Source organism: Periophthalmus magnuspinnatus, chromosome 8 (assembly GCF_009829125.3).
Source record: "Periophthalmus magnuspinnatus isolate fPerMag1 chromosome 8, fPerMag1.2.pri, whole genome shotgun sequence".
Lineage (NCBI taxonomy): Eukaryota > Metazoa > Chordata > Actinopteri > Gobiiformes > Gobiidae > Periophthalmus > Periophthalmus magnuspinnatus.
Window position 1 is genome coordinate 11,549,817 of NC_047133.1, and position 12,865 is coordinate 11,562,681.

General features: G+C 40.5%; 1 protein-coding gene across 1 annotated transcript; it reads left to right on the plus strand.

Annotated features, from left to right (window-relative positions):
- The first annotated feature begins 11,010 nt into the window (after positions 1 to 11,010).
- Positions 11,011 to 12,865, plus strand: alkbh7 (alkB homolog 7). Its single transcript, XM_033971867.2, has 5 exons — positions 11,011 to 11,287; positions 11,830 to 11,937; positions 12,141 to 12,314; positions 12,403 to 12,527; positions 12,602 to 12,865. The coding sequence occupies exons 1-5, from the start codon at positions 11,129 to 11,131 to the stop codon at positions 12,720 to 12,722; spliced, it is 687 nt and encodes a 228-aa protein (XP_033827758.1). The 5' UTR covers positions 11,011 to 11,128; the 3' UTR covers positions 12,723 to 12,865.

The following is a 12,865-nucleotide window of genomic DNA, read 5'->3' on the forward strand; positions in this document are numbered from 1 at the left end:
CCTCTACACACCAAGAGCCAATCTTCAAGAAGCAGCGGAGAAGGAGAGCAAGTCTCAGCTGTGCAGCCACACAACATTACATCCCATCTGGATCCGAACGTCTCATGTGCTCAACGGGTTGTCTTGTAGAGGCAAAGGCTGAACACCTGTATCCGGCGCTCTGCTGCTGTGCCGCGGCTCGGATCAGTGAAGGAGGCCGCCCATGTACCGATCTGTGCGCGTCTCAGCCAGCGGCCAGCGGCGGAGCTGTGGCGGGGGAAAATTAAACGTGTGTTCCCCGGGTGGGCTGCGCGCGCGGCACGCTCGAGCTGCTGTAGGCTGTCTCCGCTTTGGTGTCCGTCAAACATAGGATTCGGCCCCAACATAAACTCAACCAGAGGCTGTAGCCCGCTGACATGAATGTTTCATATTGTCCATGGCTCATGCTTTCGCTCCAGTAAAAATGAAATGTCAGGAAGAACGCCTCGAACACGGGCGTCAATAAAACAGATTGTCCAAAAACACATTGAAAAGCACTGACAGTGTGTCGTCTAGACAAGGCTCGGTGATGTTTCACTTGTCATTTTCAACAAAATATGGCACTCAAAGGCGGAAAAAACTGCTATTATTTATTTATTTCCGAAACATCCGCAATGTTTGGTACAGTGTGTGGCATTGGAGGCTTTACCAATGCGCTGTGGAAAATGAAAAACGAGCGAGGTGACAGTCGCTAGTCTTATTTCAAAGAGAACATAGAAAATACCGCACTCCATTGATGCGTCGCTGTCATATTCTCCAAAGTGGACGGCACGCTCCTCTCAAGCATCCTCCGTGCTGTGGTCATCACCTGCGCCTGCATCCAGGAGCCGAGCGGGGACATCCACGGTGTCGTCAAAGGCAAGGGTACGGCCGCCCGTCGCCCGCCTCACCGCCGCTCATCGTGTCGCCTCACCGTGGCTCGTCGAAGGTGCACAAGTGCCCGCGCGCTCCCTCAGCATTCCCGCCCCAAAAAGCTCTCCCCTCGGTCCGCACTGATGAGCCCCAATGTCCTGGCAGCTCGTCCGCGGTCTCACTGTCTCACTATCGGCCTCCACTCCTCTGTGCTCGGCCCCGGGGACAGGAGGAGGAGGGAGGGGGGCGCGCGGACGCGTTGAGTAATGGATAAAAGCAGAGCTAAATTAAAACACGGGACTGCAGCTCTCATCCGAGGATTTGCATTTGGTAATATGTGTGCTTTTTGTTTATCTTAATTTGCATGAAATTAAATAATAGAGAAAATTATGAAGGGAGGGGAAGAGGAGGGGTGGTGGGGGTGGTCTTCTCTGCCTCTGCACCCGCAGCACATGACGCACGCGCTCCGTCCAACTCCAGACGTAGCCGTCACGGACACTGCTCCGTGTATCATATAAGCGTGTGTTTGTGTTCAGCCCTGCCCTGCGTCATGCCCAAAGTGACACGCACGACACAGGACGCACAGGACGTTGCCACCTTCCCCTGCACCAAAATCATATGTTCCACCAATGTATTCTCCCCACGCGAGGCAGGAGAACCAGAGAGAAGCGGCTGCGTGCGTACGTACAGCTGCAGCCCGAACTCACAATGCTTTCGTATACGTGCGCGTGTTTGTGACGGAAGGTGGAGGGAGAGAGGGATGCTATTCTTAGCAACAGACATTTGGAAATTAATGGACGAAGAGAGCTCTCCTCTCCTCTCTCCTGCGCCCCGCCCGCACAGAAACGCGCTGGCTCTTCTCCCTCCTCCTCCTCCTCCTCCTCTCCCCCCTCCCCATCCTCCTCCACCACAACACTGCTCACTACTCAAGGTGTGACCATTGGAAGTACTGCGCTACAGCCAAGACAATAACAATATAAGACGTTTAGCCTTTTACGCACACATTATGAATAAAAACCCACGTGGACACTCATTAAAACTACCTCTTTAATGTTGACCTGTACGAAACGCTTTTCCTTATTATCATAGACTCCACGCTTCACTAATGAGAACACCATGAGTCACTAACATTGGCCCGTCCTAAATCTTCCCAGAGGAGACCCAAAGACGCCCTTATCACGTGACCTAATTGATTGACTACAACGCAAATAGCCCATATCTGTGTGTGTGTGAATGGGAAACGGTCACAGCGCGCACTCATACACTTTTAAGGGTGACCTGGTGAATTAATAACATAACTTAAAGCAGAGAGGAAACCGTCCCCCGCGCGTTCGAGGCAATCGATAAGAAGCGCGACCTTAAACGTCCAACCGATAAGTGAGAGAAGGGATCGTGTGGCTCGTGTCCACTTAGGCAAGGCTTCCTGCTGTAAGAAAAAGTCTGACCCCAAAGCAAGGGCGCGCATGAATCACGTTTTTAAATGCTTTTGGTAACTGGTTGGTATATGATTCATTGGGTGTTGAATGTTGCTTCAAAATTACAAGGTTCTGATGAGTTATGAAGTTTTTGTTACACTTCGTAGGCCAGTTACTTACTGAATACAATGCTGTGGCTGAATCACCAAAATCATTAATTTCTTCTGAGTTTTTTTTCTGCCAAGATGGTCAAAAGGCTGTATTTGCATTTTGTTCAATGTCCAAGTTGCTGAAATCCAAACTATAGGACAAAGTTGACTATTTTTACAGAGGGGGTATTACACAACATAGATTTCTGGAAAGACTTTTACCATGTTATAATGTTCCCTCATCAAAAACATGCCTGAAGAAGTTTTAGATGTTCTAATTTTGCAATCTCTATCGAACCCTCCTTATAGTTAGCCCACAAGTCTACTTCATTCATGCTCCCACGTGACGATTCTCCGTAAATATACAAAAGTGTGATACAAAACTGTACACAACAACTTCACAAACCTGATGCAATGTGTAATAGTAGTGGGAAGCTCGTTGATTGTGTTGTGATGGCGCTCTGAAGGGAGAGTGACTTAGGGCGGGGAGCAAAGGGAGGGGGGAATAAACTTATAAAACATAATATTTGGGGATTTTCAGCAATTATAGCATTTTCAAAACAATAAAGGGTAACATGGTGATTTAAATATGTAATGTTTTAGCAAGTAATACCCCATAGAAGTAAGATAAGTCCTTTTTAAAGTTGTGTTAATAATTTGCAAACATAAAAGGAAGGACAACTTTACATTTGGAAGTGGTGTTCATTATTTTCCTCAGTAGCAAATACAAATAATACATCTTATCTTTTTCTGGGGAGGCACCACTTGCTTGTCTCAGAGTAAATTCTTTTGTCTGGGCCTGAAATAATCTATTTCTAACACTGACAACACATTCTGTGGAAAAAACAAGGGTGCGAGTGTGGTCATCTGCAGTTCTGACCTGTAACTTTACTGGGTGGTGTCTGGATGGAGATAGTTTAAATGCTATATTGTGGAACATTTTACGCAAAGACTCAAACCTTCATCAGAAAAATTATATAGTGCACCCTTAAGGTTTATTCATATACGGAGCAAGTAGTAGTTTTCTTGTTAAAATAATTTCAGCACCTTGGACAGCGGCTCTATAAAGTCACATACATGTAGCACGAGCAGAGATACCATGTGACACTACATCGCTAGCTTGTGAAATACTGTAAATCTATTGTTGATATTTAGGTAGCTCCATGATATACATGCAGAAATGTCTCATGTTTTTAATTACATTTTCTGATGTGTTTAGAAAATATAGCAATCAATCAACATCAATACTAAATCATTATTTCAATTGAGAGATGGACGCTGACACAATTTAAACTGAAAAATGCAACAAACCACTCCAAATATTTAAAAAAATTGATAATGAATTCAATTTTAAGGTTTAAAAATTCCATAGAGTTGTTAAGTGTGAGGTCCAAGGCAAGCAAGATATGCCAATAGTGCTCAAAGTAATACTAAATAAGAACACGTCTTGCTAGAAAATGTAGCAAACCTTATACACAAATGATCAGATTACCTAATCTTATGTTTATTTATTTCTTGTTGTTCTCATGTGTTATGTTTTATCATTGTTATTTAATGAAAAAAAATAAATACAATAAAAAAACTCTAATGGGCTAGAATCATTTCAGCACCATGGACAGCGAATACAAGAAGTAGGTTATGTCTGTGCAGGCGTATACCTCGTGACAAATGATGCATCTCCAGATACTGTAATAATAATAATAATAATAATAATAATAATAATAATAATAATAATAAGGGTTTGAAATGACATCACAGCATCTGATAATCCTACATTCATTTTGAATACAGAGTAGTGTTTATCTGAGGAGGCAGGCAAAATAACTATTAGAATTAGGGATTAGGGATGATTGATTTTTTCAGCCGATACAATATTTGGCTTTAATATATTATCCATCTCTAGTTAGAAGCAGCTTTTTTGTGGTTGGACAAATGCCAAATCAGAATAATAATTTAAGATTTTAAAATCTTCAAATGAAGAGTTGCAGTAATTACTCACTATCAATCTGCTACATAGTTATAATCTATGACACCTGTGGATCATTATGTTATAGTTTGCACATTTTAAATAACGATATTCATCTAAAACAATGTAATAAAAGAAAAAAAAAGTAATATTCATCTAAAACAACTAAATAAAAAAATAAGTTCACTGATTTCTGTGTTAGAAAAACTGTCCTGCCCAATGGGAGCAGACGTCGCCATAAACGTCATCACAACAAAGAGTCGTCACCTCCGACAGGGAGCTGCAGATCACACCAGCAAGCAACAGATTTTTTTACAATTTGTACCAAGATGACAACACAACGCTGCCAAATCCTACATGTATCTAGGCCTGCCACGATAACAAACTTTAAAGTGCAATATATCGCTGTAGTAAATATTGATAATATTGACACCAAACCATAAAGTATACTCTAAGTGTTAAATTTTGTTAAAAATGAGCTGCAATAAATAAATAACTGAATACAACACTTAAGTAGTGAGTTTGTATCTCTAATGAGTCGTACAAGTTCATTATTCAAACTTCTACAGCTCAAATCTGAATGTACTACAGAACAATAACAAAAATATTTCCCACTAGTACAAAGAAAAAGTACCCACAATAAATATTGACCCCCAAAAATGAGTGTTCCATCTGTCATGTATTTAACGATAAGTCGATATAGAAATTATCATGTGAGGCCTTCATGTGTCACCGATTAAGAAAATAAAACTGGAGAACGAAGTGAGGTGGTGGTTGATCAGCCATATTTCTTCTTGAAAATAAGCAATTAATGATAACTCAAACATGCATGAATCACTCCAAATACAACTTTGGGTGAGTAAATGGTGAGGAGAAACAACTATAACATGGTTAAGTTCACAGAATAGGTCTGCTTTAAGCTTAAAAATGGCATAGATTTTTCTCGGATGGAAATTTCAGCACAATGGACAGAGTCCAAGCACCGTGTTCGCTATGTTAGCAATGTAAACCAAGTAGGGATGCACTGAGCTTTTTCACTCCCAATACCAATTTCAATACTATAGCTTCAAGTATCTGCCGATACTCGATATTAAACGATAAACAGTGCAAAGACTGAAAATAGCATTTATATCCTTTACACAAAAATAAAATGTGTTGTGCAGCTGTTTTTTTATCTTTCAAGTAACTAAAGAACAGCTTTGTGTAAATAAAAATTCAAACATTCTGAGACTTTCTGGGCAGACTATGACCAGTAAATAGTCTTATTACATCAATTTATATGTCCAAACAGCATATCAGTTGAACTGATATTGGAAGGTGATTTGGGAAGATTTTTCAGTATTAGTACCATTATCTGATGCCAGTATTGGATCGGTGCATCCCTAGATAAAAAAAAGAAGATGATAAAAAAATAAAATAAAAATACTACACTAATTATGCACAAAGTAGGCTCTCTGTAAAGCAGCTGCTACTCATTCAACACAGGTGCCACTATCGAGTGTGTAAGAAGAAGAATCAAATTTCAGATTCAGATTCAGAAAACTTTATTGATCCCAGAGGGCAATTCATTTGCAGCATACTCCGAGCAATTCAACATACACGCAAACACACAGTGTGTCAGTCCAAGCACACTGTGTGTTTGTGTGTATGTTGAATTGTTCGGAGTATGCTGCAAATTTGATTCTAAAGCTAAATCTTACACAGATTTAAATCAAATGTTCCCTGCATAATGAATATAAATATGTTGGTAAAAATATCCACATTAAAAGGGACACTGTGTAACTGCTTTTACTGTTTTTGCCTACAGGGGTGTCAAACTTGAGGGCCACATCAGCAAAATGGCTGCCCTCAATGGGCCAGATGTAACTATAAGACATGTATGCATTTACACAGATGAATAAATATGGCTGTGTAACTGTGTATCTCCTGGTAAAGTGATGTTTTATGTGGCCCAGGTAAATTAAAAGGTATGACTGTCTTAAAATAACATGGCAGGCCACATTTGGCCTGCGGGCCATGAGTTTGGCACATGTGGGCTAGAATGTTCCAATGTGTGACATCAAAATGACCTGCTGTGCATTTATTAAACTATACCTGTTTTTATTGCTCAAAAAAGTCATTCTTACTAGATCTATAAAATAGACTAGATTTGTTTTTCAATAGAATGAGATTGAACTAGCCAATAACAAATGATTCACATTTACTAGTAGAATGAAAATCAGTCACAATCAAGTCAAGACAAATCATTTTAAGGAGATTTTAATGCTTTGCAGCATTGAGATGTAGGCAGGGCTGTGTGGCTGCTAGTCAGAGTCAGGCACCTAAAAAGGCGTGTTTGGAGTCAATGATTCATGCGACATTCATAATTCACCGACCTGATGCATGTGGAGCGCAGTGGCCCTGCTGAACCCAGTCCTCCAGCTCTATCAGGTTAACCCTAATGTGTACCAAAGCACACGCACCCCCTGCTGGAGTAGAAGTATACAATGTACATGTTATTGCACACATGGCTTCCAGTGAATAAATTGTAGAGTTGATTTTTGATGTCAAGAATTTATATGGATATTAGAGATGTTCTTAGTACAGTAGTTCTCTGTCAGTTTTTATTAAAGAAGACATATTGTGCTTGTGTCTGCTTTGTGTAGTTATAATCTACAACACCCATGAATCAGTATGTCATAATTTCAACATTTTAAATCGCAATATTGGTTTAAAGTGACTTAATAAAAGAAACAAGCCCACTGACTTCCATGTTAGAAAACTGTGGTGCCCAATGGGAGCTGACGTCGCAGTAAACGTCATCACAACAAAGAGCTTTGCAGCTGTCACCGCGAATGGATAGATGCACACAGTAGTGGATTTTTATTCATTTGTACCAAAATGACTACACGACTCTGTCAAATCCTCTGTATATCACCAACTAAGAAAATACAATTGGAGAGTAAAGTAAGAACACAACAGTGGGAGCAAAGACATCTTGAATGACAGGAAAATTAAGATTACTCAAACATGCAAGAATCGCTCTAAATACAACCTTGAAGCAATGGGGGACAACTGTAACATGGCTAAAAGCTCTGAAAAGTCCATTTTACATAACAGGTCCGCTTCAATAAATCAGGTAAAAATGAAGAAGGGCAAAAACAGGGCTAAATCAGGATTAAAACATTTCAAAATTGGGGATAAAACCAGTGCTAAATCAACCATCTCCACACTATCAAACACTTTATGTGACTATTCACGGGTTTCAACTTGTGGTTTATAGGCGACATTTGAGGACTTTTGACCTTTTACATGATATAAGATTAGATTGTATTTTGAATTGCTAACTGCTAAGGCAACAGCATTAGATTTACATCACTTTGGCACTCATAGGTGCTATTTTGAGGACCATGGGAAGAATATTTTGTTTGTTACTTGCTTGTTAATTGTTATGTCAGCTGTCCCAGTTTGTCATCACTCACTAAGATTAATTATCCAGTGGAGTAATCTTGACATTACATTGCCTTGGGTCCTGTTTTCTCGCAGATCCCACCACTTCTGTACAGTAATGGGACCACATGCACTCTGGAGCTAACAGAGCTAACGTGATCATGCCTGCAGGATACACAGGCGGGCTCATGATCCGACCGGCAGCCAATCATAAACGCTCTAAACGACTGCGCCAACCGGGAATTAGACAGGCCCGAAACACTCATCACAGCTGGGTAAGTGTATAGAGCTCGGGGCATTGGTCATATGAGTGTGTGTGTGCGGGTGGGGCGGGAGAGAGGGGGTGAGGGAGGGAGAGGGAGAGAGGAGAAAGAGAGGGGAGGGGGGTGAAAGTGAGGGAGAAAGCGAGTGAGAGATGAGAGAAGGGGAGAGAGAGTAAATACAGGGAGGCTGAGTGGTGAGAGAAAAGGGGAGGGCGAGGAAAACAAAAGGGAAAAATGTAGGGGAAAGGGGAGTACGGAGAAAGAAAGAGAGTGATGGAGAGAAAAAGTGATGCAGGAGGATATTGAGAGAGAAGGAGAGAAAGAAAAAGAGAGAGAAAAGGGGGTAAAGGAGAGGGGAATGGTGAAAGAAAGAGAGGGAGAGATAAGGAAGGTAAGAGAAAGAGAGAGAGGTGGAGAGAAAGGGTGATATAAAGGAAGAGAGGAAGAGTTACAGAGAAAAAATGGGGTGTGGAAAAGAAGGATAAATATATAGCAAGGGAAGGGGAGCAAGAAGAATGGGGAAATTGAGATAGAGAGTGACAGAAAATGGAAGAGAAAGAGAGGGTGAGCGGGGATAGAGGGAGAAAAGGAGAGAAAGACAGAAGAGAGAAAGAGAGAGAGAGTGTGAGAGAAATGGAGAGATAAAGAGTGAGAGAAATAGAGAGTAAAAGAAAGAGAGAGAGAAAAAGTAAGAGAGGGAGAGGGAAGAGAGAAGCCGGCTGCTTTGTGGATGCTCAGTGACCGCGACAGGGCTCAGAGAAGGAGCACTAATAGTCTGAGCGATATGACTGTGTGTGTGTTAGGGATATGTGACTATAATGGTCTGTGTGCCAATGAAGTGGGCAGCTGGAATCATTAGCATTAGAAATGGCTGCAGTTCACTAGGTTTAGAGCAGCGGTTCCCAATCTCTATCCACAAGCAAATGTGGAATAACACAAGAAGTGAAAATAGCCATTTTGTCAATATTTGATATAAGTTTGGATTATTTGGATCTCCCAGGATAGCCTACAAGTTTGAAACGTGAGCTTTAATATAATTACAAATATTCTGAGATATTGTATAAGCCCTACACTGACCTACCTATCTGTCAGTGTAGGGGGTATGCTACTGGTCATCAAAAGTCTCAGGGGATACATATAAAAAGTGTGTGGATCACTGGTTTAAAGTAGGCCTATTTAGTGTTCAGATCTCTCCCCTTAAGTGTATCTTTTTTACATGATGAACCTAATCTAGATTAACATACCAGCTGATGATGGTGCATGTGGAAGCCCTCACAGCTCTCAATGGTTCAGGCTGGCATCAAAGGTCACTGGAAAATAAACAACAATAAGTCTGCAATTACTAAAAAAACAACAAAACTTTAGGAAGACATACCGTATTTGTGTCTTATAATCTATGACACCCATGGATCATTATGTTATAATTTGCACATTTTTAATTGCAATATTCATCTAAAACGACTTAAGAAAGAAGCAGGTCCATTGACATCCACGTTAGAAAACTGCAGTGCCCAATGGGAACTGACATCACATCAAACGTCATAAAAAAAGAGCTGTACAGCTGTCACCGCCGATGGAATGCAGCAGGTCACACTAGAGAAAAGCAGATTTTGTGTTAATTTGTACCAAAAAGACAACGCGACACTGCCAAATCCAATGCATCGATTAAGAAAATAAAATTGGAAAATTAGGTTCAAAACAGTGGTGTGAAAAACGGGGAATGATCAGCAATATGGCATCTTGAAAATAAGCGATTAAAGACTGCTCAAACATGCACGAATCACAAACAACTTCGAGAGGGTAAATGAAAAGGGGACACAGCAAACCAAGCTTAAAAGCTCTGAAAAGTTGATTTTGCATAAAGGTGCACAATGTAACTTTTCCAGTGGGGGTCCACCACCTGCTAGTCTCCAGATGTTTTTGTTTTGTGTGGAATGCTCCACTGTATAGTATTATATTTATATATGTTGCATTTATTCAATCTGTCGTTATAATAATAATTTAAAAAAAAAGTGTTATTACTGTGAGCACCGGGGAGGTCAGTCTCTCCACAGATCTGAGGTGGAGCCAGAGCTAGATCACAGTATTGATATAATCATGATTCATGTTTTCAAGAAGTGGCTGGGGGAAAGTGTTTGTTTCTAATAGAGTTGCATTAAACAGAAAATCGTGGAATCGTGATAAGGCGATTTGACCAAAATAGCATATCATCACAGGGATGAGATCATGATTAGATTTTTATCACATTGCCCAGCCCCATCTGACCTGTAACTTGATGGTGTAAACTGCCCGTCTCCACAGAGCATCTACAAAAATTTAAATTACAGCATATAGCCTAGCTTGTTTTCTCAAAATGTGTCAGACAACAAAAAGTAATGCATTTCATGACTCTAGTGCAAAGTCAAATGTTGCATAAGCTATACTTTAACCGAGTCCATGTTTTCACAAAATATGGATGAAGTTAAAAAAAAACAACAACAACAAAACAAAACATTGATGCCAGCTAGCTAATTTCTGTAGTGTAAAGCTAGGAAGCAAGCTAATTCTTACCTTGTCTAAGAATAAAATAAATAAATAAATAAATAAAAAATAAGGGGATTTACCTTATCAAGATCGAAATTTTTTATTATGGTCCCCTGCTGCCTAACGACCCACGTGACTTCAGAGTAAAAGTAAAGGTCTGCTGCCCCTCAGTGGACATTCGGTAGCACTGCAGGCATGAAATTGTAACACGTCAACGTCCCTCAAAAAAGCTACAAAATCACCACTTATCACAAGATGGGAATGAAAACGAAATAGACAACTAATTATGGGTGAAATAACAAAAAATGTGTGCTTTTACCAGCCCTTTTAACCCAATTTCTACAAGTTTCCTTCGCTAAAGCCCTTTTGAACTACATTCCCCAAAATGCAACGGCGTTCAAAATGGCGTCTAGCGTAGCCGCATGAATCTTGATAGCTGGTAAACTTGTAAACATTGCCTTGAGTAAACAAAAATACACCGGGACATTAGTTTTTTACCATTGCAACACGATAATGCAGCTTTTTGGCACAGTTTTGAAATATGTCGTCAAAAGGCCGTTCGTTTATTCGTGTCGGAAGCTGTGCACTGCTAACAGACAGCTAGCTCTGGGAGAAGAGACTGTACTGATCGTGGGCTCGAACTCGCGACTGCTGCAGCGGCTCGGCTCACAGGTACAGATGTGGGTTGGTTAATAAAGGCATTTAAATGTACCATTGAGCATTTGTAAGTGGGCTTGTATTTTATACCATTTAATTATATCGTTGTGTTATTATATTATTTTGCCTGTCATATGAGTTGATGCATGCAATTTAAATTAATGATCAGTAAGCAATTCAAAGAGTAATTGAAATTGAGTAAAGCCTTTCTTTCTTTCTTTTTTTTTTGTTTTTTTAAGAAACTTGTGGACTAAATAAAAACGAATTAACCTTTGTGGACTAAACAAAGTAGTTGACAAAGAGAAAGGGATAAAGGTACACTGTGTAACTTATGGGGTGGGTTTCCATGGAGATCTTCCACAGTATGACATTAAACCGATCCACCTGGCATTTATTGAAGTACAATAAATGCATGTTTTTATTACTTGAAAAACATGCGTTCATACTGTGAGTGGGTTTGCCTCTTCATAGATCTGAACTTGGTCTGGTTGTATCATCTTCTTGTTTCCATGGAGATAGATGTTAATATTTGCTGTTAAATTCCTACTTTTTTGCAGGTGGAAGTGAGACCCGGTTTCATCACAGAGGAAGAAGAGGCTGCTCTGCTGAAGGAGCTCGAGCCAGGCCTGAAGAGGAAACGCTACGAGTTTGACCACTGGGACAATGTAAGGCTAACTATCCAAATTCTGCTTTTGGAGATTAAACGCATTAAGCAAATCGTCAGGGGCATGATATCCAGGAGCGTTTGCCGATTCATCAACCAGAACCAGAACTTAATCAACCAGATTAAATATTAGCAATCCTTAACTGGCACAAGTGTTATTTTAAAGAGAATAGATCCAATTTAGTAAATGAGCATTTGTTGCAGGCAATCCACGGTTACAGGGAAACGGAGCGTGTGACGTGGGGGCCAGCCTGTGCGGAGGTCTTGAACAGGGTCCGGTCTTTGGCCTTCCCTTCAGACAGTCCACTCCTGGGACCAGTCCATGTCCTGGATCTGGACCAGAAAGGATATATCAAGCCACACATAGACAGTGTCAAGGTACTAGTGTTGTCACAATATTAAAATTTTATACTTTATTCATTCCTTTATAATTTCCTTATTTTTGTTTCACGTGTTCATATTTCAGTTCTGTGGCAGCACCATCGCTGGCTTGAACCTGCTGTCTGCCAGTGTCATGCGTTTAGTAAAGCAAGACTCCCCACATGAATGGCTGGACCTTCTCTTACCTCGGTACTCTCTGTATATTATGAGGTATAATCCAATTCAACATGTAAAATACAATGGAAACATTTGCTGTACTTTAACTTTTTCTTTTCTTTTTCCAGAGAGGAAGCAAGATATGATTTTACCCATGAGATTCTCAAGGACGAGGAGTCAGTGTTCAATGGACAGAGGGTGCCACGGCAACGGAGGATCTCAGTTATATGTCGCAACCTACCCAGCTGAGGAGACAACCAAAGAGAAACTGGACATTTATACAAGAATAAAAAGAGAGGAATCATGTAGCAGTTTTCTGGAGAGATAATCATTCATTCAGCACATGTTTGTAAAGATACGGCAATAGTAAAAGGAGGCTAAATTATGTTCAA

Excerpts from the sequence above, each read along its gene's own strand:
- alkbh7 (XM_033971867.2), top strand. The coding sequence starts at position 11,129 with ATGCAGCTTTTTGGCACAGTTTTGAAATATGTCGTCAAAAGGCCGTTC. Across the intron at positions 11,288-11,829 it reads TGCAGCGGCTCGGCTCACAG|GTGGAAGTGAGACCCGGTTT; the intron begins GTACAGATGTGG and ends ACTTTTTTGCAG. Across the intron at positions 12,315-12,402 it reads CACACATAGACAGTGTCAAG|TTCTGTGGCAGCACCATCGC; the intron begins GTACTAGTGTTG and ends TTCATATTTCAG.